Genomic DNA, 25,225 nt, shown 5'->3' with positions numbered 1-25,225 from the left:
GAGTTCACTTGCTTATATTTCCTAGGGGAGATGGACAATGCCCGAATATGAAAATAGCAAAACTTTCTTTACCCCAGCTGGGAATCTGAAAGCCTTTCCTGGAAGTCATTAACACTAAGCATAGTCTGGGCAAAGATTCAAAACAGCATGCAGGTCTACTTAAAGAGAAAGGGCTCTCTTATTTTTGCCTCTTCGTAGCTCACCCCTGCCAGTGCCAATCCCATTCCTCTCTCCAACAAGACATGTTCTGCTTCTCAAACTTAGGTCCTGATTCATGAAGCTGAGAAGCAGGATTCCACACACCTCTGTATCATGGGTAAATCTGCTCTACAAAATACTGTCTTCCAACACTGGCAGTAGTGTTGGAAGACAATGTTTCTACCACTAGTTTTGGTGGAAACTATCTACTTTGGTAACTCACAAAAAAAAAAGAATGGAAGGGATATGAATAGTCAATGGAGCCCTCATAGGAAGTTTGATGGATTCTTCCCACCTCAGGACCCTGCAGCTGCAAACTCTTGGCAATCTCAGCAGAGATTCTAGCTGCTGAACTAGTGGAAGATGCCATCTCTCCAGTGCCAAACCAGCTGTGTAAAACCAGCTGTGCAAAACCAGCTAGCTTTAAACAGCTCCATGTGCTATCCTCTCTCACCAAACATCTCTAGGAAATATCATGAAACCTAACTGGTGGGGGAGGCAAGAACATACATAGTGGAGAAGCTCAGGGCTACCCAATATACTTGAGCTGGCATGCAGTATGTTGAGCAACAATCAACCCAACCTCACTACTAAATGTAGATGGAGTTGGTGTTGTGTCTCTTTAGTGGGCATTTACTGTCAGAGACACAGTGGAAAGGACTTGGAGAGGCCAAAACAAATGTTTCAAGAAAGTGGAGGGCCAGCTAGAGGATAAGCTGGAAGCCATTTGTTGCACAGGACTCCACTCTATCCACTATTCCTTAGTCCACTAAGTTGGACTTTTCTTAAGAGCAGAAAGCCCCATCCCAGCCTGTTGCATTCAAGTTCTCTATTCCAAGCTTTAATGGCTTCTGCAGCAGGACATAAAAGCCGTATTTTCAAAATGAGAACTTCCTGGGACCCTGAGCTGGATGAAAGATGTGCAGTTCACCATACAGACACATACAACTGGAGGTTATCATACACATCCCCTATCTGCAAATAAGCAACTGTTCACTACAGGGAGAGCCGGGAGTAGGATTAAAACACAACTCACAAGGAGAGCAGTGAAAGGACCGTTTCTGCTAGCTTGTGAAGGAAGCAGTGGCTAGAGATTTTCTAATGATTATATAGTCTCTAATTTCTAACAAAGGAAACTGTCTCCTGTTCCCTCCCTCCACCTTCCTAGTACTGTACCACCCTCTGGCATGAAGTCATGATTATCCACCCTCCTAGATTGTGAGTGTCATTTTCCAGGACAGCATCACTCTCTGAAAGTCACAGACCTAAAATGCAATGCTGCAAAATCCACTCTCAGTGGGTCACTTGCTGCTGAATACTACAGATCTAGCCTTGAAAAGCCTGATCCTTGGTGCAAGGCACTCATTGCTTTGTTGCTGACTGTCCTGACAGATGGTGTCCCAACAGCACTGCCTCATCCCCAGACACTCCCCATGCGGTGGCGTTTGTTAATGAAGCCAGTTCATGTTATAAATGATCATGCTGCCAGCAACGCATGCTGTGCCATTGTCATCTGTGGATGCAGACTGTGTATGAGTAATGAAAGCTCAAGTCTGAAATCTAATAGCACCTTCCTTTTAACCCCTTCCAAAACAAGCACCACTGAGCTGGGTCTCATTCCTCATAATGTCAATGTGTCCATGTTCCCTGCCCTTGATCCAAACTGTACATCCCACTTCAGCTGACACTGTTTGGCACACATGCCCCCAGTGTAACCCTCTTGATTGCTCCTGATGCTCCCTTTGGCATGTGTCCCATCTCCCTTTAACCTAGAGTCATCCCTCACTGACATAAAGCCAAGGCTTTCCTCTCTTCTTTCTCTGGGATTGCCTGAGACATTCTCTTTGCATCCTTTGCAGCTGACCAGCTGCTACTGCAACTTTTTTTTTTCATTTGCAGGGCTGAATGAGACATTCAAAAAAAATAAAGCACTCAGCGTAACAAGAGACATAGATAGCTCTGTCTGGTTCAGCTTCCTGGCAGCTTGCTATGGAATAACAAAGCAAAGGTGAGAGGTGGGAGGGAGCGTTCCAGCTATCAGAAATCATCAGGATCAAAACAGGAAGCTCTAGGCTGGCTGAACAACTTGCTCAGTTGGTCGGTGTCACCAGGCTATTCCTCTTTGTTTCACCTAGTTAAATGCTCTCCACAAGCCAATGCAGTTACCTCTAACTCAAACTGTCTACTTCCTATTGTCCACATGTTGCGCCTCATCCCTTACAAGCAAACCTCCTCAGTAGCATGACTTCATACTACAGGAGCAGTAGAGAGAGAATAGCATTTGATTTGTGTGTTGCCATAAATGCTCAGTCTTGGTCTCCATCTTACATCCTTTGATCTCGATGGCCTCTGTGAAATCACCATTTCCCCTACATACTCTACAAATAACAAAGAACATTTTTGACTAATTGGCATTCATCCTGTCCTAAACAGGGGAACTTTTTAGATACTGCGTCTCAAAGATACCTGGCCAAGGACTCTGTGAATAAGTCCTACCAGGTCTTGGGAAATTGTTCTCCTCACCCTAGCAAATACTGGCACAGCTATCTAGCAAGTCAGAGGTAGTTCTAAGGACCCCTATACTTCTTTATTTCATGCTCTTCACCCATCCATCAGACAACACAAGCATTTCTAGAAGTAGACGACTTTTCCCAGAAGATCTAAACAGCTGAGGGATAAGTCCATGGCACAAAATGTCAAATTACAACTTAAAGCACTGACCATTTTCATGTGTGACTAGTGTTTATTAATAAAAAGTGATGTACCTCTGTGTCTTTCCCAATGCACACATCTTCCTTCTGCCTATCATTAATGCGGCCCTGGTGTAATGACTGTGGAAACCTCATCCATGAGACATTACAACTAGAAGACCCCAAATATGCATGTTACAGGGACCCCATTTCCCCTACAGCTCCCTTAACACCACATGGTGACATTTTCCCTACATCTGAGAGATCTAGAATCATACTTGCCCACTGTCCTCAAAACATGTGCTAAACAATAAATGACAGAGAAAGCTGGATACCACTTGTAACTGTCTGGGATCCTGAGTGAAAAGCAGGAAAAGACAGGACCCCTCCAGCTACAGGAAGAATTTCTACTGCCACGTGAGTAACCATGGCACTGGTGGTTAACTACCTCTTGAGTGTTGTTGGGTGTTGCTGTGATTGTTGATGTGGACAGAAAAGCTTCTGCAATTCCTCCGTGTATAGGGGACATAGGGGAGTTAAGGGAGGCAATAGGACAGGGTTCATCACTCCTAGCTATGGGGACCACCTACCTCTGTCCATGTTGTGCCATTTCAATAGCTCTGCGAGCTGGGACTGGGGAGCCGCCATCTGTCACACTGAGAACCTCCATCGACTTCCTCTCTGGCCGCCGCTTCCCATGTCTGTTCAGCATCGGGGAGTCCACACGTTTCCTGGGGGGATCTTTATGAAGAAAGAATGCAGTCAGCTAGATTTGACTGTGACCTGCAGCACATGTCAGCCTGGCAAAATCCAACACTTCCCTTGAGCAATCTACTCTCACATGTCTGCAATATTCTCACTACTCTGTGCTTTAAGCACATGGAATGGTGCATGATTTTAGTATGTGCTAGTAAAGAAAGTTCAAGGCTTCCAGAAGCCCTGTGTATATGTTCTGGTTGCTATTGCATGCTAAAGCCTTTACTGCTGTAATTACCTGGGACAGCTAAAATTATACCTCAACTTTGCTGTGTAATGTGCCCTCTCGATGCTTCTTTATTAATGTATGGAAAAGGCCTAAAACACTCTTTCAAAAATAAAATTTAAGATTCCCCTCATCTTGTTCCATTAGATGTGTAAGTCTTGTTTATTCTAGATGATAACTGGAGAGGTCATGAAACACTTCTCTCTGTGCATGTCTACATGTGCAATTAATGTGACTGAGTATACTCTGGCTCAATTTGAGCAGGAGTAAACTAATTCCAACGTCACCATCTACATGTCCATTTAAGCACAGTAATTTACTGCACTGCTGGATACCACTTGTATCTGACAAGACTATCTGGCAGTGCAGTAAATTAATCTACTATATCCTAATTGCCATGTATGTGTAGAAGGTGACACTTCACTGTGCAGCAAATTAGTCTGCTGTGCAGTAAAGTGTAGACGTGTAGGTTCTATTACTATAGTAATTGAGTCTTCACACAATACTTCTGCAAGGTAAAGAGGTGCTATTATCTTTATTTTACAAAAGGAAAAACAGAATACTAAGGGCTGGATTTTTAAAGGCTTTTGGGTTCCTAATGATACATACAAAGGCCTAGCGAGTTTTTCAAAAGGACCTAAATCCCACTGACATCAGCATCTTTAGGAACCTGAATACCCTTAAGAATTTGCCTTTAGATGACCTGTCAGAGCACACAGGAAATCCATAGTGGAAAGAGAGCTGCAGTCAGGTCTACTGAACTGCAGACTAGTGGCCTCTACCATTGGACCATCCCTCTGCTAATGGTATCACATCAGCAAAAAGAAGTGAAGAAAGGGGCAGCAATTTTCTCAATGTTAGGCTATTTAAAGCCCCTTGTAACGGACACCTTCAGGAAAGGGCATCTTTTTTCTGAGTGCCACAATATATTTTTGCTGACAATAGTGATACTCCTATTCTTTCTGCTACTTCATTCTTCCCTTGTGCTCCTACCCACTTGTTTCACCTCTCTATTATGTCTGGTCTCTTAGGCTACTGACAGACATTAAAAAGAAGGGATGATGGGATCTGATGTGCTATTGTGGGATTCAGCTTCAGATCCCATCATGCCATACTGCCAGTGCAGGGGGAGCCTGGGATCTCCCTGCACCAGCAATTTTTGCTCTTGTGGCTGGGAGTCCCCTCACTTGGTCAGAGCTCCCAGCTCTGGGGGAGAAGTGGAGGGACAGGACCATGCACTTCCATGGCTGAAAGCTCTAATCAGCTGACACCTCTAATTAGCTGTCTAATTAGCTACCGGGAGCTCTGAACACTGATGGGGATCCCAGCTGTGGGGGTGCATGGTGTCCCCCTCTGATCAATGACTGGAGCACTCAGCTATGGCAGGAGGAGGCGGGGACACCCTGCACTTCTGTAGCTGGGAGCTCCATCAACTGATCAGGGCTCCCAGCCAGAGAAGCTCATTGTGTTCCCCAAGCTGGGAACCCCGATCAGCTGACCAGTGCTCCCAGCTTCCTGAGTACATGGGAGTATGGTCTGGAGGCCGGAAGCACTGTCCACACCTTCAATTAAAGACATGAAAGAAACCAGCAACAAAGTTATTACACATATTTAGTGTAATAACATGGTTGCTTATTCTTGGTTTTATCACATTGTTAATTGAATGAAATTGTGGTCAGGCCATTACTTATGATGTAAGTCAGGGGTCAGCAACCCCCGGCACGTGTGCCGAGCATGGTACATGAGGCCATTTTGTTTGGCACACCATAGCCAGCCCCGACTCTGGGTAGCTGCTGCCAGTGACGGAGCCCAGGCTACTCCCAGCAGGGCTTGCAGCATCCGAGCTGCCTGCTGGGAGCAGCCCGGGCTCCTGGCTGGCAGCAGCTCCCCAGAGCCGGGGCCAGCTGCAGCCGGGAGGCTGCAAACAGCTGTGCCAGGCTCCAGAGCCCCGGCATCAGCTCTGTATTGGTGTATGCACGCGTGTCTCGGAGCAGGCAGTGGGGAAGGGGCCTGAGGCAGCGCAACCCCGGTCTCTTCCCCGCTCCCAGCACAGAGCTGGTGACTGGGCTCCGGAGCCCGGCACAGCTGCTTGCAGCCTTCCGGCCAAACCCTGGAAAAGTTCTTTTCAAACTTTTTTTCATATGTCACAAAAGAAGCAGAAAATACTAGCAGGATTACATTACGGACCTCCACATCAGAAGAAATATATTGTGCATGTAGTGTTAAGGGAAATCAAAGCAGCAGCCAAATCCAATAACGCAGTAATAATGGATGACTTCAAGTGCAGGCATATAAAATGGTCAAATGTCACATCAGGAAAAGGTTCAGGGACATAACTTCTTGACCCTTTAAATGACTGCTGCTTCAAACAGCTAACACGAGATGAGAGGCTGTTCTGAACTTAGTCCTGTGTAACACACAGCAGCTTCTTCAAGTCGTAACTGGAGCGGAGTCATTGGGTGCATCTACACGTGCCCAGGACTGTGTACTGTGCAGTCCCGGCAGCACACAGTTATTTTTAGACTCATTGTTGCCGTAGTGATGAGCTACGGCGACACAGCTCATTGCTATGGTGACGTAACATCAGCATCGTGGTTTGTGCCTGTCGACACCATGTTGCCATAGTGACAAGCAATGTCACTGTAACATGTCGCTACAGTGACTTATCATCTTGTGTAGACGCGCCCATTGAGTAATAGTGACCAGAAGATAATTAAGTTTGATGTCCTTAGTAGGGGGTTGGCACCGGGGGCTCTTATGGGGACACCAAACTATAGAAAGGGGGATTTAAAACTGAGAGTTAGTTAGAAAGAATCGAAGGTCAAAAGGGAGGAAATGAAAACCTTAAGAGTCAGCACCAAAATTACTTAGGCCTGGAAACACGAGTCCTGCTAGTTATGAAATAACCCTGCAGAAAAAGGAAGTCAGAAGAGGAGGAAAATCACTGTATGATTAAATGGCAAGGGTGAAGGGGGTGATTTGAACCAAACTGGATCAAAACAGAAGGCATCAGAGAATGGAAATCCAGCTGGAGTGACACTTATAAAATGGAGCATTAAGTAGTGCAAGTTAAATGCAATCTGGGCATTAGAAATGAGCTCTGGAGGATGTTGAAGCACAATTAGCCAATGACAGAAACATTAGTAACGTGGCATTTTGCAAGTTGGTAAGGAGGAAACTTGTGAGAGGATGAATGGTAGGTCAGCCTAGGCTTACAGCTTGCACCCAGTCTTTCTAAACTCTATTACACAAAGAAAGAGCGAGCGCTCAGTATATGACTGTGTAATTTTGTTTGGCAAAGCTCAGGCAACATGCATCTCTGAGGAATACAGTCTCTTAAAGCAACTATTATTAAATCCATTACCATTTCCCTGCTCTTCTATCATTACGCAAGGCCATTGCTAATGGCTAATGATGAGATATTCATCAGAAACATGATTGCTCTTAATTAAACCTTGCCCCATGTTCCCAGAGATATGGCTGGGAGCAGAGGAGGTAGAAACCTCCAGTGGGAAAGGAAGTACAACTTACTAACACTTGAATAATAATGCTCAGGGATTCTAAAATGTGCTGATGTGGCACAATGATATCTTCAGCCCACAGTTAATCTAACTCTACTGGGGAACACTTTTTTTCCCTGTGCTGAAGATTCCAGCACAGGTGAACAATAGTTTGAATCAGCACATGAAAATAATTTGGGATATGGGAGGAGAGAGAGATGATATATCTGGGGCATGGCTTTGCATTCACTTGTGCATATGAAGCTGAAGATTCAGCTACTACAGTTAAAGTTTTTGACAGTAAAAGCATCTGAGCTGCAAAATTATCTGTCAAAGATACCTGATGTATTAGATATCTTTGATCATGTGATCTGCACTCTGCCCACTAACCCATTCCACTGGGGTCACTGCTAGCATTGTCTCAATTTTAACAACTAACTTGTCAGAAAAGCATTACCTATTCTCCTCCAAATACAAGATTTTATTTTTGCAATATTAGACATGCCAGTGGCCCAGAACGCAAGTCCTGGAGCAGCAGCAGGTGTAAAGTTCAACACTTTATGTCCCCGAAGGGCAGAGGAGACTCCAGACTTGCCAATGAAACAGAAAGCAGGGCTCATCTTTTCAGTTTGTTTTTGCGCGGTGAATAACAGTGACGAATAACAGTGTCCTGGTTTATAGCTAATTTTGCAGGAGACTTACAGTGTTACAGCAATACATGACTTAAAAAAATTGGTATTTTATAAAACTGTCCAAAACTTTCTCAACTAGCTTTAATATACGATAGTAAGGTGTGTAGGAGAAACATTTGGGTGCAACTACATATATGCGTGTTTGTCTATATATCTACCTATGCAACAATCCCTACTTGCCAATGACACCTATTTTATTTTTCACAGAAATAAATAGAGGAAAAAATTAGGATTAATTTTCTCCCCCTTTTTTTCCAACCTTTTCTACACCTGGTTGAAATTTAAGATATTTTAAGATTTTCACATCTGTTATGACATTTCAAGTTTTGCTGATGCATAAAAAAAATTGTCGGTTTTGTAATCTTCCCAGTTTCATCACTGGCTATGTAGCTAAGAGTAAGCTTCCATTTTTTAAAGATTTTTATTCGTCTTACCTTCTTTTAATTTTTATATTTTTTTCCTGATATCAATTGATGTAATTTCCTTCGAAGACTTATATGCTGCAAAGACTTAGGTACTTGTTTAGCTGTAGATACGCAGGCAATCCAATGACTTCACTAAAAATACTTGCATATGTAAAACTCACTGTGATTGTGCCCTTGAGCCTTTGCAAGACTGGGGTCTAAGAGACCCATTAAAGAGTGAAAAACGTATGTCTTACTGATTATCTCCTGGTCCTGCTGTGTTTGACCTTGAACAGTGGAGATGGCCAGATTTAGTTATTAAGGTTACCATGCTGGCAGCCCTGGGGCTGGTATAACACCAGTGTAAGAGATCCTTAGTGTAACTGAGAGCCTTTAGGGTTTGTACAGCAGCTGCTGGAGCTGTACAGAACCTCAGCGCTGTCATTTTCCATTTCAGTGGGGGGAACGAGGGGCGGATGGGAGGCAGAATGCCAAAGGGCGGACAGTGCTAGGAAGGATGGACTGAAACATGTCAAAGGTGCCTGGAGTCAACTTTAAAGTACCTATTTCATTCCTGGGGGGCAGGTCCTCATCCTCATGACTGGGATACCTCTCTTTACGATCCAGGAGAAGAAAATAAATCATTTTCTCTTGGTTTTCTCTGAAAGAAAAAGAAACAAATGAAGGACGCTTCAAATTTGTTGCAGCCAAAAAAGAAGGAAAAAAAATGCTGTAACCCCAAAGCTAATGATCTATCTCATGCTGATCACCACAGCATAAGCTTGTAGTGGATCTTATCCTCACAAAATCCTTGTGAGAAAAGGAGGCATTATCTCTTCATCCCTTCATGGCACAGGGTAGACTGAATGACTTGGTCACTCAGGTGCCTATCTGAGCCAAGGTGGTCCCCTGGCTTCCAGTCTGCTGCCTTGGGCCTGCCAGACCCTTGGGAAAGCTGTCAAGACTCAGAGCTTGGGAGACTAAAACCCTTTATTTACCCATGACTGCAGACACAGCATATTGGGTTTCTGGATTCAGCATATCCTGGATCAATATCTTCCAGGGAAGGGAGGGATCGAATATTTACCCATGAATGCAGACACAGCATAATATGCTGTAGACACCCCATGCTGCCCTGATAACATTTGCCAATCCTCACTTAGAAGCAAGACAGAGAATTCATCACTCCTTGGACTTTTAGCCTCTGAGCTCTAGAGTACAGAGGGTGCCACATGATGGTAATTTATGAGATGGGGAAGACCTATGCTCTAAAAAGTGTGCAGAGACCTCATCCTCCACCTATTTCTCCCTCATTATTCATTTCCGAATGAACACTGGAAACTGGAACTGATTGTTGGTCTCTACTTATATGGGACAGGGTCTTACCACTGATTTCAAGTGGCAGGAGTGGGTAACCCATTATTTCTTCTTTTTTTTTTTTTTAGTTACATAATTTTATTTTTAAGTAGAAGAAGAAATCAACTGTTGTTCAATCAGGGCAGAAACTGTGGATGGTTCATACTTCCAGTTGCGTGGCAGTGCTCTCTTGGTCTTGTAGTGGTGATATAGCTTGTGAATTCTGCTCTCAGTCAGAATCAGATGGAATTTGGTCACCCATTTCTAACCCCATGAGCATACAAACCCTCAGACACCAACCAGTGTCACAGCTCGGTGAGCACTTACTCTTCTGACAACAAGTCCTGTAAGAGTTTATTTCGGTCACGGAAGCAGCCTAATGAGTGCATGCTATCTAACACATCTGGATCAATATCTTCCAGGGAAGGGAGAGATCGAATCTGGACCTTTCGAGGAACTGGTTGCTCTGGTTCTGGCTCGTTCTTACCCCCTCTGCAAGTGAGATGAAAGAAGAAGTGGTAGTGGGGAAAGAGAAGAATTGAATTACAAACATACCCATTGCTTTGAGACATGCTGTGCAGCAAGAGTGTCAGAACCTGTTAAGAGGCTTGCCTTTGCAAAACAGATAAGTATTTTCTTCAGGCCAAATTCAGTGGGAGCTGAGAGCAATTAGCATCATCCTGGATTGCCCCTTAATGAGAAACTTCCATGCTTGGTCAGAAATTCAGTCAGATTCTCATCCAGCAATAGACCCAATAACCTACCTGCTGTTCAATGCTCTAATGCTATAAACTTATAAATCATTTCAGGATTCTAGAGATGCTGCCTCACAGACAGATCAGGCCTTGGGCTATGCAGCTACAATGGACATTTGAATAATCATCTCAGACTATCAGCTATGAACACACTGACACCACACTCTGCTAATTATAACAGAAAGGGGCTTCTGAGCAGTTTACATACAAGGAGCTTGAACTTATGAAAGGTGTCACAGGTTTGGGATGCCCAATGTGAAGTACCTTACAAGGGTCAGATTTTAGGAGAAGATGACTTTGGAAAAGAAGTCCCCTAATTTGACTGCCTAGATATGCACTTAGCTGCCCCTCTTCAGACATCCAACTTTGAAAATTCTGACCTGGGTATCTTGCCCAAGGTCACACACCGAGTCTGTAGCAGGGCTGGGAGTACAAAACCAATCAGCAGTAGAAGCACATTATTTTTTTAAAGGTGGTTAGCACAAACTGCCTGCATAATTATCTCATTTCATTCACTGAAAGCAGGAAATATTGATTAGTCATTACAATGAAAAACTCTGGCGATAAATAACGTGTCAAGATTTCAGTCTAGATATACCGGTAGCAGGCTGAATAATATAAAGTACAAAGCACACCAAATATCCTTCAAGTTCATTCACTGGGACCCAAACCCTGTAGCCTGCACCACACTCAAACAGTAGGCTTCTTGGCAGGAGATGGGTAGGCAACAACCTTGAACCATCCCAGGAGATGGTGTGGATGCCTCAGGATGGATTGGCAGCGACTGGACAACTGTAGCTTCTAGATGTGTGACTCCCCTATCCCTTTACACCGCATGAGGGCCTGGAAGTTGCAGCTGGACTAATGGCACCAGAATCCTGAGTCTGAAGATACTGGCCCCCTTGCTTGTCTGTGGTAACACCCCTCACTTATTACAATGGAACTCTATCCCAGAAATCAGCTACTATTCAGTGGGAGTAAAGGTTATTAAGATGTAAACCTACAGTAGTCATGGATAAGCTCTGATGCCAGTCCCACAGTCAATGGGTTTCAAAAATGCCACTGATTTCAAAGGCTGTATGATTGTGTCTGATGTCCCATGGTCACCCCTTGTCGGTTTGGGCTCTTAGGTGAGTGTGGCTTGTAGCCTTTTTACGTGAAATTCATTATTGTCAGGTGTTGGCTGAGTTGAACATCATCATTACATGGTGAGCAGGAGACCTCAGAGTTATTAACATTATTTTTTTTTTTTATGAATGTTTTTGAAAATCCTCTGAGCCTTCGTGGCTCTCCTTTTAGGACCCCTGTTCTGAGACAGTGCAGCACCATGACACTTGCTTTACATCAGCAATGGACTGTTTCTAAAGAGTATTGCTTGCTATCATGCAACAAAATGGGCTCTTTTTTTGCACCTCACATTCAAATGCCCTCAGTCACCATCAAGCTACACATGTATACTCAGACTTTCACACTTCTTTATCAAGTACAAGGGAAGGCTTCAAAAAAAAAAAAAAATCAATCACCACCAGCAAGGCACTCGTTGCTCCAGGTAATGAAAATCACCAGTTCTGTGCTACAACTGGCATGACTGTATTGCCTGTTCTACTCCACGTCTGAAACAAATTGCAGATTGCATGCATTTCAGCCTACAGGCACATCAAGCAACATCAGTCCATGAATACTGCAGAGCATACATGAGAGTGCCTTAAGAACAAGGCCTTCTTTGTAAATGACGCTGCCTGCAATGGACTTGATACCTGTGTATGTTGGGTTTCTTAATCCTTGTCATGAACCTCCAGCATGAACCTCATTGATGCCCACAATAAGTACCTCAATTCCCAGCAGCATGCATAAAATCAGAACTAGTACCATTATTTTCCCAATGGTTTAGTACAGTTGGGGTCAACCTTCTTGGCAGACATACCACAAATTAAGCCCCATGCCCTCCTGAGTGCCACTCCAATCCCCGTCTATAGGATTTTTTGCTTTCTGTGCCCTGCCTAATCTGCTGTTCTGCTTTCTGCTCCATTCCCTGCTGGCCACTGTGCTGCCTGTCCCCCCCCCGATCTGCTGTGTGCCATGCACACAGCCACTTGTAGTACATGTGCCACAATTTCAGTAAATGTTGTGCCACCTCTAGCAGGGCACTGACCAACAAGTGTTAGAAGATTCTGCATCTCTGAGTTCACCATAATACTTCACTTCATTCAGCTACTTGTTTTATCAGTAAAGGCAAAAAAAACTGAGTTATGGCAAGTTATGTTCTGGGTCATCTTCCAGCATAAGGTTTAGTAGCATTGTGGAAAATTTATCTCAGTTAAAAAAGGTCTAAAACCTATCCTTAAAGTAGCTACCATATTAGTGTGTAGTGAATTGGAGTGCTGAGGCAGGTATAATCCTGTCCTGAGAGGTTGGGTGAGGTGACCTCCCAAGGTCCCTTCCAGCCCTACTTTTCTATGATTGTATGACACAGTAATTTTTCTGGGGAAGTGCTTGTGCCTTGAGGTCTAAACTTTCATGGATTCTCTAAATCTCTCTCTGATTAGTCACAATTAAATCCTTCCCAGAGATTAGTATGACCCTAATTATCTATTTCAAGAGTTAAGTGAAATCACTTAATAAGTACTGAGTACAAATTCCAAGTCATTAATCTGCCATCTTATATGATCCAAGGCCATGAATAAAGGTTTTATGGGAAGTTGGATGATAGCTTTACATTAAAACAAAAAGAGTGGAACCAAAAGGGCTTCCCCAAATTTTGCATGTAGCCTATCACTGACACTGCCTTTTGCTACTCTTTCCTTGTCAGCCTCAATATACCTGTGCAAAGCAGACAGAAAGCTATTAGAGATTTATACTTAGTTTTTACAAGGATAAACAACGCTACATAGTGCTAAGAAGTGGGGAGTCGGGCCCTTCTTCAGAAAATAAGTTTAGCTCTCTTGTCTTCAAAGACAAAACCTCCATTTTGTAAACCCGGTGTAAAGTAACGCAGCGATATCTGCCTACATCTGCAAATGGTCTGAAAGAATAACTCATGGAGATGTGAGCTGATCATTTAAAATATAATCACAATTTTGATTTTTAACATTTATTTCTCTCCTGATCACAGTGTGCAAATCAAAAGGAACAAGAAAGTCAATCAGCTGGTGTCACCCCGTGGACAGCAGGCAAAAACTAAGTAGAATGACTGCATCACCAAGATCTGTGCTGTCCGTTGTGGGCAGCATTTAGGGCTGGGATTCCAGGGGATGTCTTCTTGTTTGTGATGTAAGACTTGGAAGGGTTTTACCAGGGGTTCTTTCTTTCTTTTTTATTTCTGTTTGCCCTGGCTCTTCGGGAGATTTTTTTAAAAAAAATCTCTACTATAAAATTCAAGGCTTTCTCTGGTATTGAAAGCTGCCACATTTCCTGGGTGTAGGTCTACCAGCACAACACAGTGCAAACCAGTGCAGAGATATTCCCTACTTCTCAGCAGGGTTAATTGGCCTGGCCAGTGATTCATATTAATACAGCCATATTGGTTTGAGAGCCTAAGCTAATTTGTTCAGAACTAGTGTGTCCCCCCTTGATGGGACGCTATTACCATTACAGGATAATAGAAAACAAACCAGGCAATCCTGTGAGGTGCTGAACGCCCTCCTTTCCCACTGAAATCACCGGAGGCCTAGGGAATGCCTCCGTCCAATAAAACCACAAGGAAAATGCACACATACGCCCCTGCCCCCAGGGGTTGTTTCCTGGTGAGGTTTAAAAGAAAAAACAATGGGTGAGGACAACATACACCTATTCCCAAAACTTCCTGAGTGCAGTGACAGAAAAGCTGTCAAAGCCTGACTTTCTGTGGCCCACATCCAAGTGCTACTAGGTGTATTGACCTCTCAGAGGCATGTGTCAAAGCATCATTTCCTTGTGTATCAGTGATAATTTTTAGTCTCACTGGGTTACCATCCACATAAACCAAAGAGACTATTTATCCACGGTTCATGAAGTGCTACCAGAGTTATACAAAGCGCAAAGCCACTTTAGAAAAGCCACAAAGCCTTCCCTTCACCCAAACCAGAGCAGAATTGCCTTTTCTTATAGACTTCATGTTCCATGACATGAGGCTGCTGCTGTCAGTCAAGCCACGGGACCATGCATACATCAACAGGTCATGAGCCAGCCTCTTAGTTTACTGTGAAGAAAGGGAAAGAGGGACCAGGTGGTCCTTCATTATCATGCAATACAGCTTCTTTTTTAAAGATATCTCTTATTATTCCCCATCTTTGGAGGAAACCCGTGAAAGTCAGAAAGAAATAAAAAAACCCTTGGCAGTCAAGAAGCTTTTACTAGGGATTCCCTGTAAGCCAAGTAATCATAGATGCTCATCTCTTGTTATCACACTGAAGTATCTTCCTAGGTGCGGTGTATTCAGAAAGCAATTTCATAGTTTGGAAAGATGACCTGTGGTTAAATGGAGCTGTTGCCACACAGATGTTCCTATACATATGAAAGTCCCTGAGCTGAATCTACATAAAGGCAATTGTATTCACAGCAAGGAAAGTCATCATCACTGGCTGTTCCACCATTTTCTTTGTAACATGTGGAGAAACAGAATTCAATACCCATTCTATCCCTTTCATAGATTTCTAGAGAACCAGCTCCCCTTTCAACAGCAATAACACTAAAGATAATATATAAGATTAAGAAAATTTTACTTACATATACCATATGTGTTTCTGAATGTGTTCTAGCTAAAAAGAAAGAGAAAACAAGGAGTTAGTACAGAAAAAAAGAACAAGTAAGTGCATTTTATGACTTATAACACTGGCAGATGACACCCAGCTGCCAGAATGTTACCAAAACTATGAAGGATAGAATCCGGATTTGAAAATGACCTCGACAAATAAGAGCAATGGTCTGAAACCAAAAAGAAATTCAATAGATGCAAGTGTAAAGTGCTAAACTTAGTAAGCAGAAATCAAATGTATAAATAGAAAACGGGAGATATTAGAGTAGACAACAGTATGGCAGAGAAGAATCTATTATTACAGTGGATCAGAAACGAAATACTACTTAACATAGCGATGCGGTTACAGAAAAGGTACAGCTCATACCAAGTTGTATTAATTTAGGAGTGCTGTGGTTACAACACAGGAGATAAACATTCTGCTCTGCTTTGTGCTCGTTGAGCCTAGAGGAGGAGTACTATGTCAAGTTTGCGGCACCACATTTGAAGAAAGACACAGACAAACAGGAAGCAATCAGGAGAAGAGCAATAACAATGCTAACAGGTTGTGTAAACATTACCTATATGGAAAGGTTGAAGGAAGGGAAGACTAATCTAGAATGAAAGACTAAGGGAAGCCCTGATAACAGTTTTCCAATGTACACAAGATTGTTATAAAGTAGTCTTGAAGAAGGACCAGAAGAAAATCAGCTTAATTTGCAGCAAAGAAGTCTGAGGTTGGACTTTAGGAAATATTGCTGGGGTAGTGAAATACTGCAAGAAGGGATGCAGCAAGCTTCACTGGAGGTTTTTAAGAACAGGTTAGACCTGTGGTTCTCAGGTTCTCTTAAACCTGTGGTGTCATGCAAAGCACCCCTCGGAAAATGCCAGCTCTTAGCTTTCAGGGGTGTAGGTTTCAGGTAGGTTTACTTATTAGACCAACTGTTTGAGTTGGTCCAATAAAAAATATCGGATTTACCCAAATAATCATGTCTGCCTAGCTCTTAGCTTTTGCTTTTAGCTTTCACTTATTTTTTGACTGTGGAAAAATACTAGAGCAACTCTTCTGTTGCAAAGAACTCAGAAAGAACACAGTAGGCCAGCAATATATTTTTGGTGCTATGGATTCCTATTTGAAATCTCTGGGTTTATCTTGTAAATCATGTGGAGGTGTTTGCACACTTATCAGTGCTAACATTGTGAAGCAACCCGCAACACCCATAGATGGATCTTATGACACCTTGACTGAGAATCACTGGGTTAGATATACATCTGTCAAGGAAGGCGGAAGTATACTTGATACTATCTCAGTGCAGGATGTTGAACTGGATGATCTCTTGAGGTCCCTTCCTATACAGCAACACATACAAGGTCTCTTGACCTTCTGATGCTCCCACTTCAATAGCAAGTCTGATATTCTTAACAGGCGTTTTTTTCATGAGAGAAAAATGGACAGGAGGGACAAGTTCAGAAAAGATGAAGTAAGTGATGACAACATCAGGCTGATCTTCTACCATAAATCACTCCTGATGGACCACATCAGATCTTAGCAGCTTCATGGAGGCAAAGTAAAGTGAGATTGTGTGCTATGGTAATAATATTTACGACCCTGGCACCTATGGTGCATACACCAGTTTCCTCAGTGGGCCTCCACCATTTCCACTCCAGTCCTACATTCCTTATAGGAGGATGATGGAACTATGCTGGTATGACTGAGTGCTAAATGGACAATGATGTGTACGGAGAAGAATGGGCCAATGATTAAAGTTTGACAGTAGCAATGTCTGCCTACAGTAGGCAAGACCCAGAAACTGTTTCATGGTGGGAACACATTTCTACAAGGATGGGGAAAAACAAAGAAAAAAAAAATGTCCATACAGAACTCTTCTCCCTGATGCAGAGAGAGGACAACTCCAGCTCATATAAACCCTTGCAGTAAAACCTTTCTAAGCTTGTGTCTGCAGCAGGATCCCAGAAGAAAAGGACCATTCCTGGGTGCTAAGACAGGAACCTTTGTGCATGTGTTGTGCAACGTGTGCACTTGCTGCGTGCACACATGGGCTGGTACAGCATGATAGCGAAAGGCTGGAGGGAGAGCTGGAAGGAAACTCAAGTGCTAACGGCTGTAAGAGGAAATTTGAGGCCCATTAAACCGGTCAGCAAGAACGGAGACAGCTGTCCCACTCTTATTGCTTTCCACTTCATTTCCAGACTAATGGGAACTGGCAAGCCAAAAGCAGAGAGGGACAGACAGACGCTCAGAGGCAGAGACCAACGTAAAGAGAGAGAGGAATCAAATGTGTCTGTCCATTATATAACAACAGCTCGCCCTGGAAATCTCAGCATAGCTGTGGCTGAGTCTTTATGAGATCATTTGTTAAGCATGACAGGGTTTTTTCTGGAATAAAAGAAACAAGGAAATGTGACTTAGAAAAGCATGGCAGGAGGGCAGCAGGGGAAGGATGAGATATGAACAATCTCCTTCAGAACTGGGGCCATATCCACACTGCAGTCATGGGAGCATATGGAAGTACACCTGAGCTTGCTTTCATCTGGCCTGCTGCGGTACCATTAGCATTACAGCTGCCCAAGCGTCTACTCAGGGCAGTCTGGTACAAATGGATTCAAAGCTTAAGCCACCAGGTGGCTTTCCTGCTCCTGGTTCTTGAGCTGGCCAGACTAAGGTTAACTCAGGTACGTCTACGCTTCTGCAATCACTCCTCTGACTGCAATGTAGACAAAACCTCAGAAGCAAAGATTAAGCCTGCTGTTGTAACATTCCCACTCATGCAAAAGCCCCAACTGGATTTCCCAGGCTCCATTTCATAATCATAAAGCAGAAGCAGCAGCCATGTCTGTGTGCAGGTGAGAAGAGTGCATATGTAGGCCTGCAGTATTACCCTGTGTTGTTCAGTCTCTGGAGCTTAGGTGTTTGGGATTAAAAAGAGCAGAATCATTCTTGTCCTTCTGACCTTTTCATTCTGGACAGTCTGGCCGAGGGTGGCATGTAGCCACCTTTCCATGCTTTGCCCCACTTCCATTCACCACCAAAAATATCCACTCGCTTAGCCATGATCCATACCCAGTTTAGCAATATGGTAAGGGAAAGTAATCATGACCTTGGGACCAATGGGTGAATTCCACCTGGATTGAGAACCTGTGCCCAGGAAGCATTAATATTATGCATTAGTATTATATATTACACATACTGTGGTTAAACCTAGGAACCCTAGCCTTGGTCCAGAAACCCAATGTGCAAGGTGCTGTACAAACAGATTAAAGAGACAGTCCAGCTTGTATCTCTTCTCTTTTTTTCCCCCTTTTCTCTGGGACAGGATTCTAACATAGCCAATCACCAGTTCTAGCAAATAGTAAGACCCTAGGGTATGGTTTTTGAGGAGGCCCCCTTACATTGTAGTAACTACTTCCATCTCACACAGAAAAGCCACCCCAAAGAGCACTAGTACTCGACCTAGTATATAGCGCACACCATGTGGAGGGATGAAGCCATTAATGATTTCAGACAAGGCATAAATGATAGAGCTAAGCTATGTCCAAATCTTTTTCATATGTGCCTCTTCCACATTCTTCTCTTCCTCTCAGTGGGCATGTCTACATGTGAACTTAAGCGGGCTTAAATTTAACGTGCGTTAAGCTAATGAGCATTAAGCATTTTTTGGCAGGTGTCTACATGTGGTGGGACTTGGGACTAACTTTAATCCCAGGTCTGTGCAGCCTTGCCATGTGCCCCTCTGGCCACTGGGGGGGAACTCCAGACTCCGGACACATGGCTGCCAGCACTTGGCAGCTATGTTGAAGCTGGAACCACCTGCCAACACCCAGCAGACATCTTGAAAGTACACCCTCCATTCTGTGACCACTAAGGTGATGCTTTCTGTGTCAGAGAATCAGCATGGCAGACACAGGCAGCATGTGTCTGCTCTGCTCCTGCTGCAGCTGCACTTCCCAGCCCTTCCTGTCCCAGATCCTGGCCCTAGAGCCCAGGGACAGGGTCCCCAGCTCCTCAGGGCTGATGCAGCTGTCTTGCTCACCCACCGCCATTCCATGCGCCTGCCACTCAGCCACCCAGTGCTGCTCGATTTCCACACCTGCTCTAGCCACCTGTTGGACGATTGGTACACAGCCTTCCAGGGCCTCCGCTGCTGCACAGCTGCTGCTGCCAGCCCCAGCAACCATGGGCTCCAGGACACTACCGCACTCCTGTCCCACCAGCCCCACCACCTCTGGGCCCGCTGCATCAGCCAGCACTGTTGATAGTGCATCCTGCTGCAGGAATGGGATGATGATCAGTGGGTTGACGCATCTACCACGCCATTCACACACTTCCTACCCCCTGCCCACCCCCAAGCACCATTCCAAGACACACACATATTTGTAATGAAAACCTTTATTCCCCTTGCACCCCCTACCCCCATCCCCCACACCTTACTCCTCAGCCAACAGAGCTCCTTCCTCCTCCCTCCCTGACACACACAGCCTCTCCACCATCCTCCCCGCCTGTCAACAATAAAAACACTCCTCCCAAACACTGAAAACTATATACAGCAGTCTCGGTCTTTGTCTGAGTCCCAGAGTGGGGAGCTGTGGGGTGGGGGCGTTCACAGCACATAACCCAGCAGCAGGCAGCCAGCACCTGGCTGTGGCAGTTCCCTTGTGGGTCCAGGGTCTGTGGTGAATGCTAGGAGCTCCTGCAGGTGTGAGGTGGTGGAAGCCCTCCTCCCAGACCAAGGTGGGGGCCTGCTGTGGGGCAGCGGGCAGGACCCATGGGCCCTGACTGGCTAGTTGCTGTAGGGCCCAGTGCACCTGCTGTACTGGGTCCCATGCTTCTTTGTAGGCAGTCTCCTGTGTAATGTCCTCATCCTGCCATGCCAGCTCCTGCACCTGCTGCCAAGCCTGCTCTCACACCACCTAGTTGTCAACTGCTGCCACCTGCTGCTGGAGCCAGAGGGTGTGCTGCTAGCACAGTTGGCATGTCTGGGCAACTCCAGCAGTGGGTGGCAGCAACCCTGCTGTGGCACTCCCCCAGTGCCCTGCAGACTCTCTCCTACATCCAGATGTTGACCCTGCAGAGGCAAGAGACAGAAAGCTTTTATGTGAGTTTGCAACATTGCAGAGATAAGATGCTCTGCACCCGAGGTGCTGCACTGCCCAGCCTCAGATTGTAGGTTGGCTTTGTGTGGGTGCCCAGGGACCATGGTAAGCTGTCTGGGTAGGGATGGGCCCAGGCGGCCACCAGCTGAGTCCTTGAGCCCTGCTTGCTTTCCTGGGGCCAGCAGGCTACTGGCCAGAGGCAACTTGCCTCCCCTGCCCCCTTCCCAGGGTGGGCCAGACTAGGCTGCTGGCAGCTCCAGACAGGGGCCAAAAACTCTGTTGCACTGCTGCCCACCATACGGTGCCCAGGCTCAGGGTGTGTGGGGCTCCCGGACAACTGGGGTGAAGGGGTGGTGGTGCCCCCACCTTCCCACAGGGGGTCTCTCCAGGGAGGTGCCCCAGGGCCAACCCTCTCCCCTGCACTGCCAGTGCACCCTGAGTGTGCCACTGCTGTGTGTGTCCTGGGCGGTGCATGATGAGCTGTTTGTACAGGTGGAGGGCTGCGTGAGCCATTACATCCTGCTGATGATGATTCTGCTGGTGCCCTGGGCACACCAGCACTCCTGGTTTGGGACCCTGAGCTATGACAGTGCAGCGAGCAAGCCCAAGCTGCCCCGCAACCTCCACTACTGCCTGGAGGGCTATCTGTCACAGTGCTATACATCCCTCCCCCTGCTGCTGAGGAGGACATCGCTGTTGGCATTGATGCCTTCCTTGCCATGTGAGAGGCCTGTGCCCAGCCAGCTGTGGGGACACAGACTGCTCAATAAAGTTTTGAACTGTGTCCTGCCTCTCTGTGTGCTGTGGAGGGGGAACCTGGGGCCAGGGGAGTACGGGTGGTCTGGGCAGGGAGCAGGGGCAGAGAGCAGGGGCAGGGGCCAAGGGCAGGGGAAGAGCAGGGCCAGGGCCTGGGAGGGCCCTCAGTACAGGACTTACCACATGTTCAGAGCTGGTGATGCTGGCAGCTTGGTGCAGGGCTCTCTATCAGCAACAGTGTCTGGCTGCATCCGGTGTCCACAGCCTGTGATGAGCAGCAGGCCAGCACCCAGCCAGGGCCCCCCCAAGGATGAGGTGCAGGTGCTGGTGACCAGTGGTGTGCCCGGCTGCTCCTCATGGCAGTGTGTGGGGGGGCAGAGCTGAGGGTGAGGCAGCTGCTGGGCATGGCTTCACAAGCTGCCAGTGGATGCAGCAGCCAGGGAGGTGGGCAGGGTGGGGTGCTGAAGGCCCAAGCTCCTGTCCTCCAGTGACGCATGACTGGAGGCATCAGGGCGGGGTGTGCGTGAGAGCAGGCTGTCCCTGCTCATGGCACCTGTAGGGGTGTGGCCTGTCTCCCAGGGTACCAAATGAAGGTCAGCTCCCATATAAAGGGTATAGTCTTACGGGCACAACTGGACAGACAATTGATGTCAGTCATGGCCACCCACCATGCCCATAAGACCTTGGTCTTCACGCAGCACTGCTAAGCCATCCAGGAGTGGCCACGTTCAAGCATTCTGGTTGAAATGGTCTCATAAATGTGAGTGTTCAAGCGCCCACCCCACACAAACTGCCTCTGGACGTTGGGCCTGCCCCAGAGCTCCACATGGTTGTGCACCTCGTCTTAAGCCCAGTTGGGGCTCCAGGCACTTGGAATGGGCATGGGCACATGGGCAGGGCCAGGGCTTGATGGGGAAGATGTGCTGGACATGCTCATGTCAGCTGTCTGGGGCCCTGCGTGGCTGTCCCTGCGATGCCACCCTGGAGGGCTGCCAGCAGCACCCAGGACAGGGGCACGACCAGGGACAGGGACCCTTGCTACACAGGTGCTTCACCACAGTGCCTGCAAAGAGACAGAACTGGGGGTGAGCAGAAGCAGGTGCTGGCCCTGCTGCTATAGAGAGCAGGGGCAGCATCCCTGGGAGGAATCTCAGGCATGGGCAAGGGATGCAGCAGACTGCAGTCCTTTGCAACACTCCCCTGTGGTCAATGAGCAGCTCTAGCTAGGGGACAGGACTGGCAGAGGCTGCCTGGGTCTTGCCCAGGGGGGCACATGGGGGCTGATGGGCTTCTGAACACAGCAACATGCTTGTCTAAGCTCATGGTATGTGTGCCCTAAGGCACACAGTGGCTGGAGGCCTTTATAGACTGCAGCTAGGGGCTGCCAGAGAATGGCCCAGCCCTGGACCAGGACAGGCAGCCAGCCAAGAGCCCTGGGGCTGGGCTCTGGCCAGCCCCCTAGTGGCTGGGCAGACCCAGCACTAAAGGCCCTGCATTAATGCGCACTAACGTGCCTATATGTGCATTAAGGCACTTTAAATAATCGAGCCTAAATTTTGTACTTGCTTTATGCAAGTCTCAAATTTAGGCATGATTAGCCTAAAATCACCATTTTTTAGGCACATTAAGGACACGCATGTGTAGACATGTACCTTTAATGTGCCTTAAATAGGGCAAATGCACATTAAATGCCCACATGTAGACACACCCAGTGTGTTGGCTGTCCTCTCGTGTCTGTGATATGCAAAAATGTCAGCATGGTTGAGGCGACAGCATGTCAGTCTCCAAGACAGAGCAAGGAGTCATAAGTTCATGTCCTGGTCAAAACATCTTCAGGCTCCTTCAGTTGAGCCATTAAATTGAAGTCCCTTCTGCCTGTCTCTGTTAGCCATTCCAGATTATGTGAAAGATCCCATGGCCTTTACAAAAAGTGGACTGCCCCATAAAAATAGATACAAGAGTGTGTGACAGCTCTTGCTGACTGCACAATGACAACTGTTTGCCCACACAACAGCAGCACTACCTGTATTAAAATAATTAAAATCATTAGTGAAAAGCCCTTTGGGATATCTCAGGTATGAAGAATACTCTGCAAAACCAATGTCTATACTGATTTGAATGTAATTGCATTGAAATGTTAATATAATACTGTGCAAGTGTGCTTGCTGCTGCCAACATCTTCACTGCTTTTTTCAGGTAATTAATTAATGCTTTGTTGCTTTTCATCTGCATTAAAGTGACAGGAGGGGTTATGGAAGGGCGATTGGTTTTGACAAGAAGTCTGTAGCTTTTTTACTATGCAGTGTAAAGGAGGGTGATCCATTGTGGGAGCCACTCTCACTCCTCCTGTCTTCCTTTAAACACAAGGTTTAAATGCATTTAAGCGATGAAGGCCATTTAACAGCCTTTCCCAGAGGGTTTTCTCACTGTTTGCACAGAGGTTTGCCAAATTTAATGCCATTTTATGGAGGCTGTAAAAATCCTGCTTCCTCCTATCTCTCAACCACTGCAGGCAATGGCCACATGATGCTGGCTTTGAAACAACAAAAAGCAGGCGCAGATATGGTGCACATGCACAGAGACAGCGGAGGCTTCCTGAAGCTCAAATGATGGCCCTGGAAGGAGAGGGGGCTAATTCCCAGTGTGAAAGCTTTGGGACAAAATGAATCCAATGGATATTATTTATTTGAACTCCAGCAGTGCCTAGGAGCCTTGCTCCTGGGCCAGAATCCCATTGTGCTAGGCACTGTACAAACTCAGAACAAAAAAGACTGAAAGCTCCCCCAAAGAGCTTTCAGTCTGAGTCAGGAAACAACAGATGGCTGTAGACAGGCAGATGGGGGACCATGAAGAAACAATGGGACAATATTGGCAGCATGACAAGCAGTGGCCTCAACAGAGCAGCTGCCTTGGCGTAGTGATGGGCCAAGCTAAAAAGCTCTGCTCCAGACACAAACTCTCCCATGATATTTGTGGGCATTCATACAGAGGCTGTTGGTTTGACTCGTCTCTACGCTGTGCTATTTTGAGTGTGGTCTGTTTGCTCTAAGTCAACCCATTTGTCAGGCCAGTTCATTTATCAAGAGCCATCTTCATTCAAGAACAGTTCTATGTTCAATCCTTACACCTGTTGTGTCATACTGAGAGATTTTCATAGCCAAAAAGAATGCAAAGTGAAAGGAGAAGAAAGTAATGCTGACATACTATAATTATTGTAATTAATAATTATTAATACTAATTAATATTATTTGTAATATGGGATCATCTAGAGAGTCCGACATGAATCAGAGCCGTACTTCGCTTGGTACTGTACAAACCCAGTTCTTCCTAATACTTGACCTAATTTTCCCTTGCTGCAATTTAAGCCTATTATTTCTTGTCCTGTCCCTTGCAGCCACAGACAATAGACGTTTCCTAGCCCTTTCATCATTTTTGCTGCTCTCTGCTGAACTCTTTCTAATTTATCCATGTCTTTCTTGAAATACGGTTCTCAAACTGGACTCAGGACTCCAGGTGAGATTTTACCAGTGCCCCAGAGAGTGAAAGAGTCACTTCTGTTGGTTTGCAAGAAATGTTCCTATTAATACAGCCCAGTACGATACGGGTTCTTTTTGCAAAAACCACACACTGTTGGCTCAGGTTACAGTCCACTATAACCCCCGGCTGCAAGCCAGTCATTTTACAGTCTGTATTTGTGGATATGTTTATACCATCTTAAGTACAGGACTTTGTGCTTGTCTTTACTGAATTTGATTCCATTGATTTTTGGATCATATCTTCAGTTTATCCAGGTCATTCTGAATCCTTGTCCTATCCTCTAAATTGTGTGCAGCTCCACCCAGCTTAGTGTCACCTTCAAATTTGCTAACTGTGAGATGAATCCCCCTCTCCAAATCATAACTGATTCTTTCTAATTTGTCTATGTCTTTCGTGAATTATGTTCCCTAAAACTAACCTTTTAAAGTAAGAGTTCATTGACCTCAATTCACTAGGTCTGGGTCTTTGTGAGTAAAATAGGAACATCTGAATTGCTCAGATCTGTGTGAATTCCCATGACATTCTCATTAAC

At 45.7% G+C, this 25,225-nt stretch overlaps 1 protein-coding gene across 9 annotated transcripts in view; it reads right to left on the bottom strand.

The window, feature by feature from the left end:
• BRSK2 (BR serine/threonine kinase 2) overlaps positions 1-25,225 on the bottom strand; it is a 490,223-nt gene that overhangs the window by 57,565 nt on the left and 407,433 nt on the right. For all 9 annotated transcript variants that reach the window (XM_059722574.1, XM_059722576.1, XM_059722577.1 and 6 more), the window contains 4 exons: positions 15,282-15,313; positions 10,150-10,314; positions 9,030-9,127; positions 3,479-3,629 (listed from right to left, as the gene is read on the bottom strand). In XM_059722574.1, the coding sequence (XP_059578557.1) occupies positions 3,479-3,629; positions 9,030-9,127; positions 10,150-10,314; positions 15,282-15,313 (446 nt within the window). The remainder of the gene's footprint in view (positions 1-3,478; positions 3,630-9,029; positions 9,128-10,149; positions 10,315-15,281; positions 15,314-25,225) is intronic.

This window comes from Alligator mississippiensis, chromosome 2 (assembly GCF_030867095.1).
Source record: "Alligator mississippiensis isolate rAllMis1 chromosome 2, rAllMis1, whole genome shotgun sequence".
In the NCBI taxonomy this organism is placed as follows: Eukaryota; Metazoa; Chordata; order Crocodylia; family Alligatoridae; genus Alligator; species Alligator mississippiensis.
The sequence above is the reverse complement of the archived record's forward strand: the minus strand, read 5'-3'. Positions and strand labels throughout refer to the sequence as shown.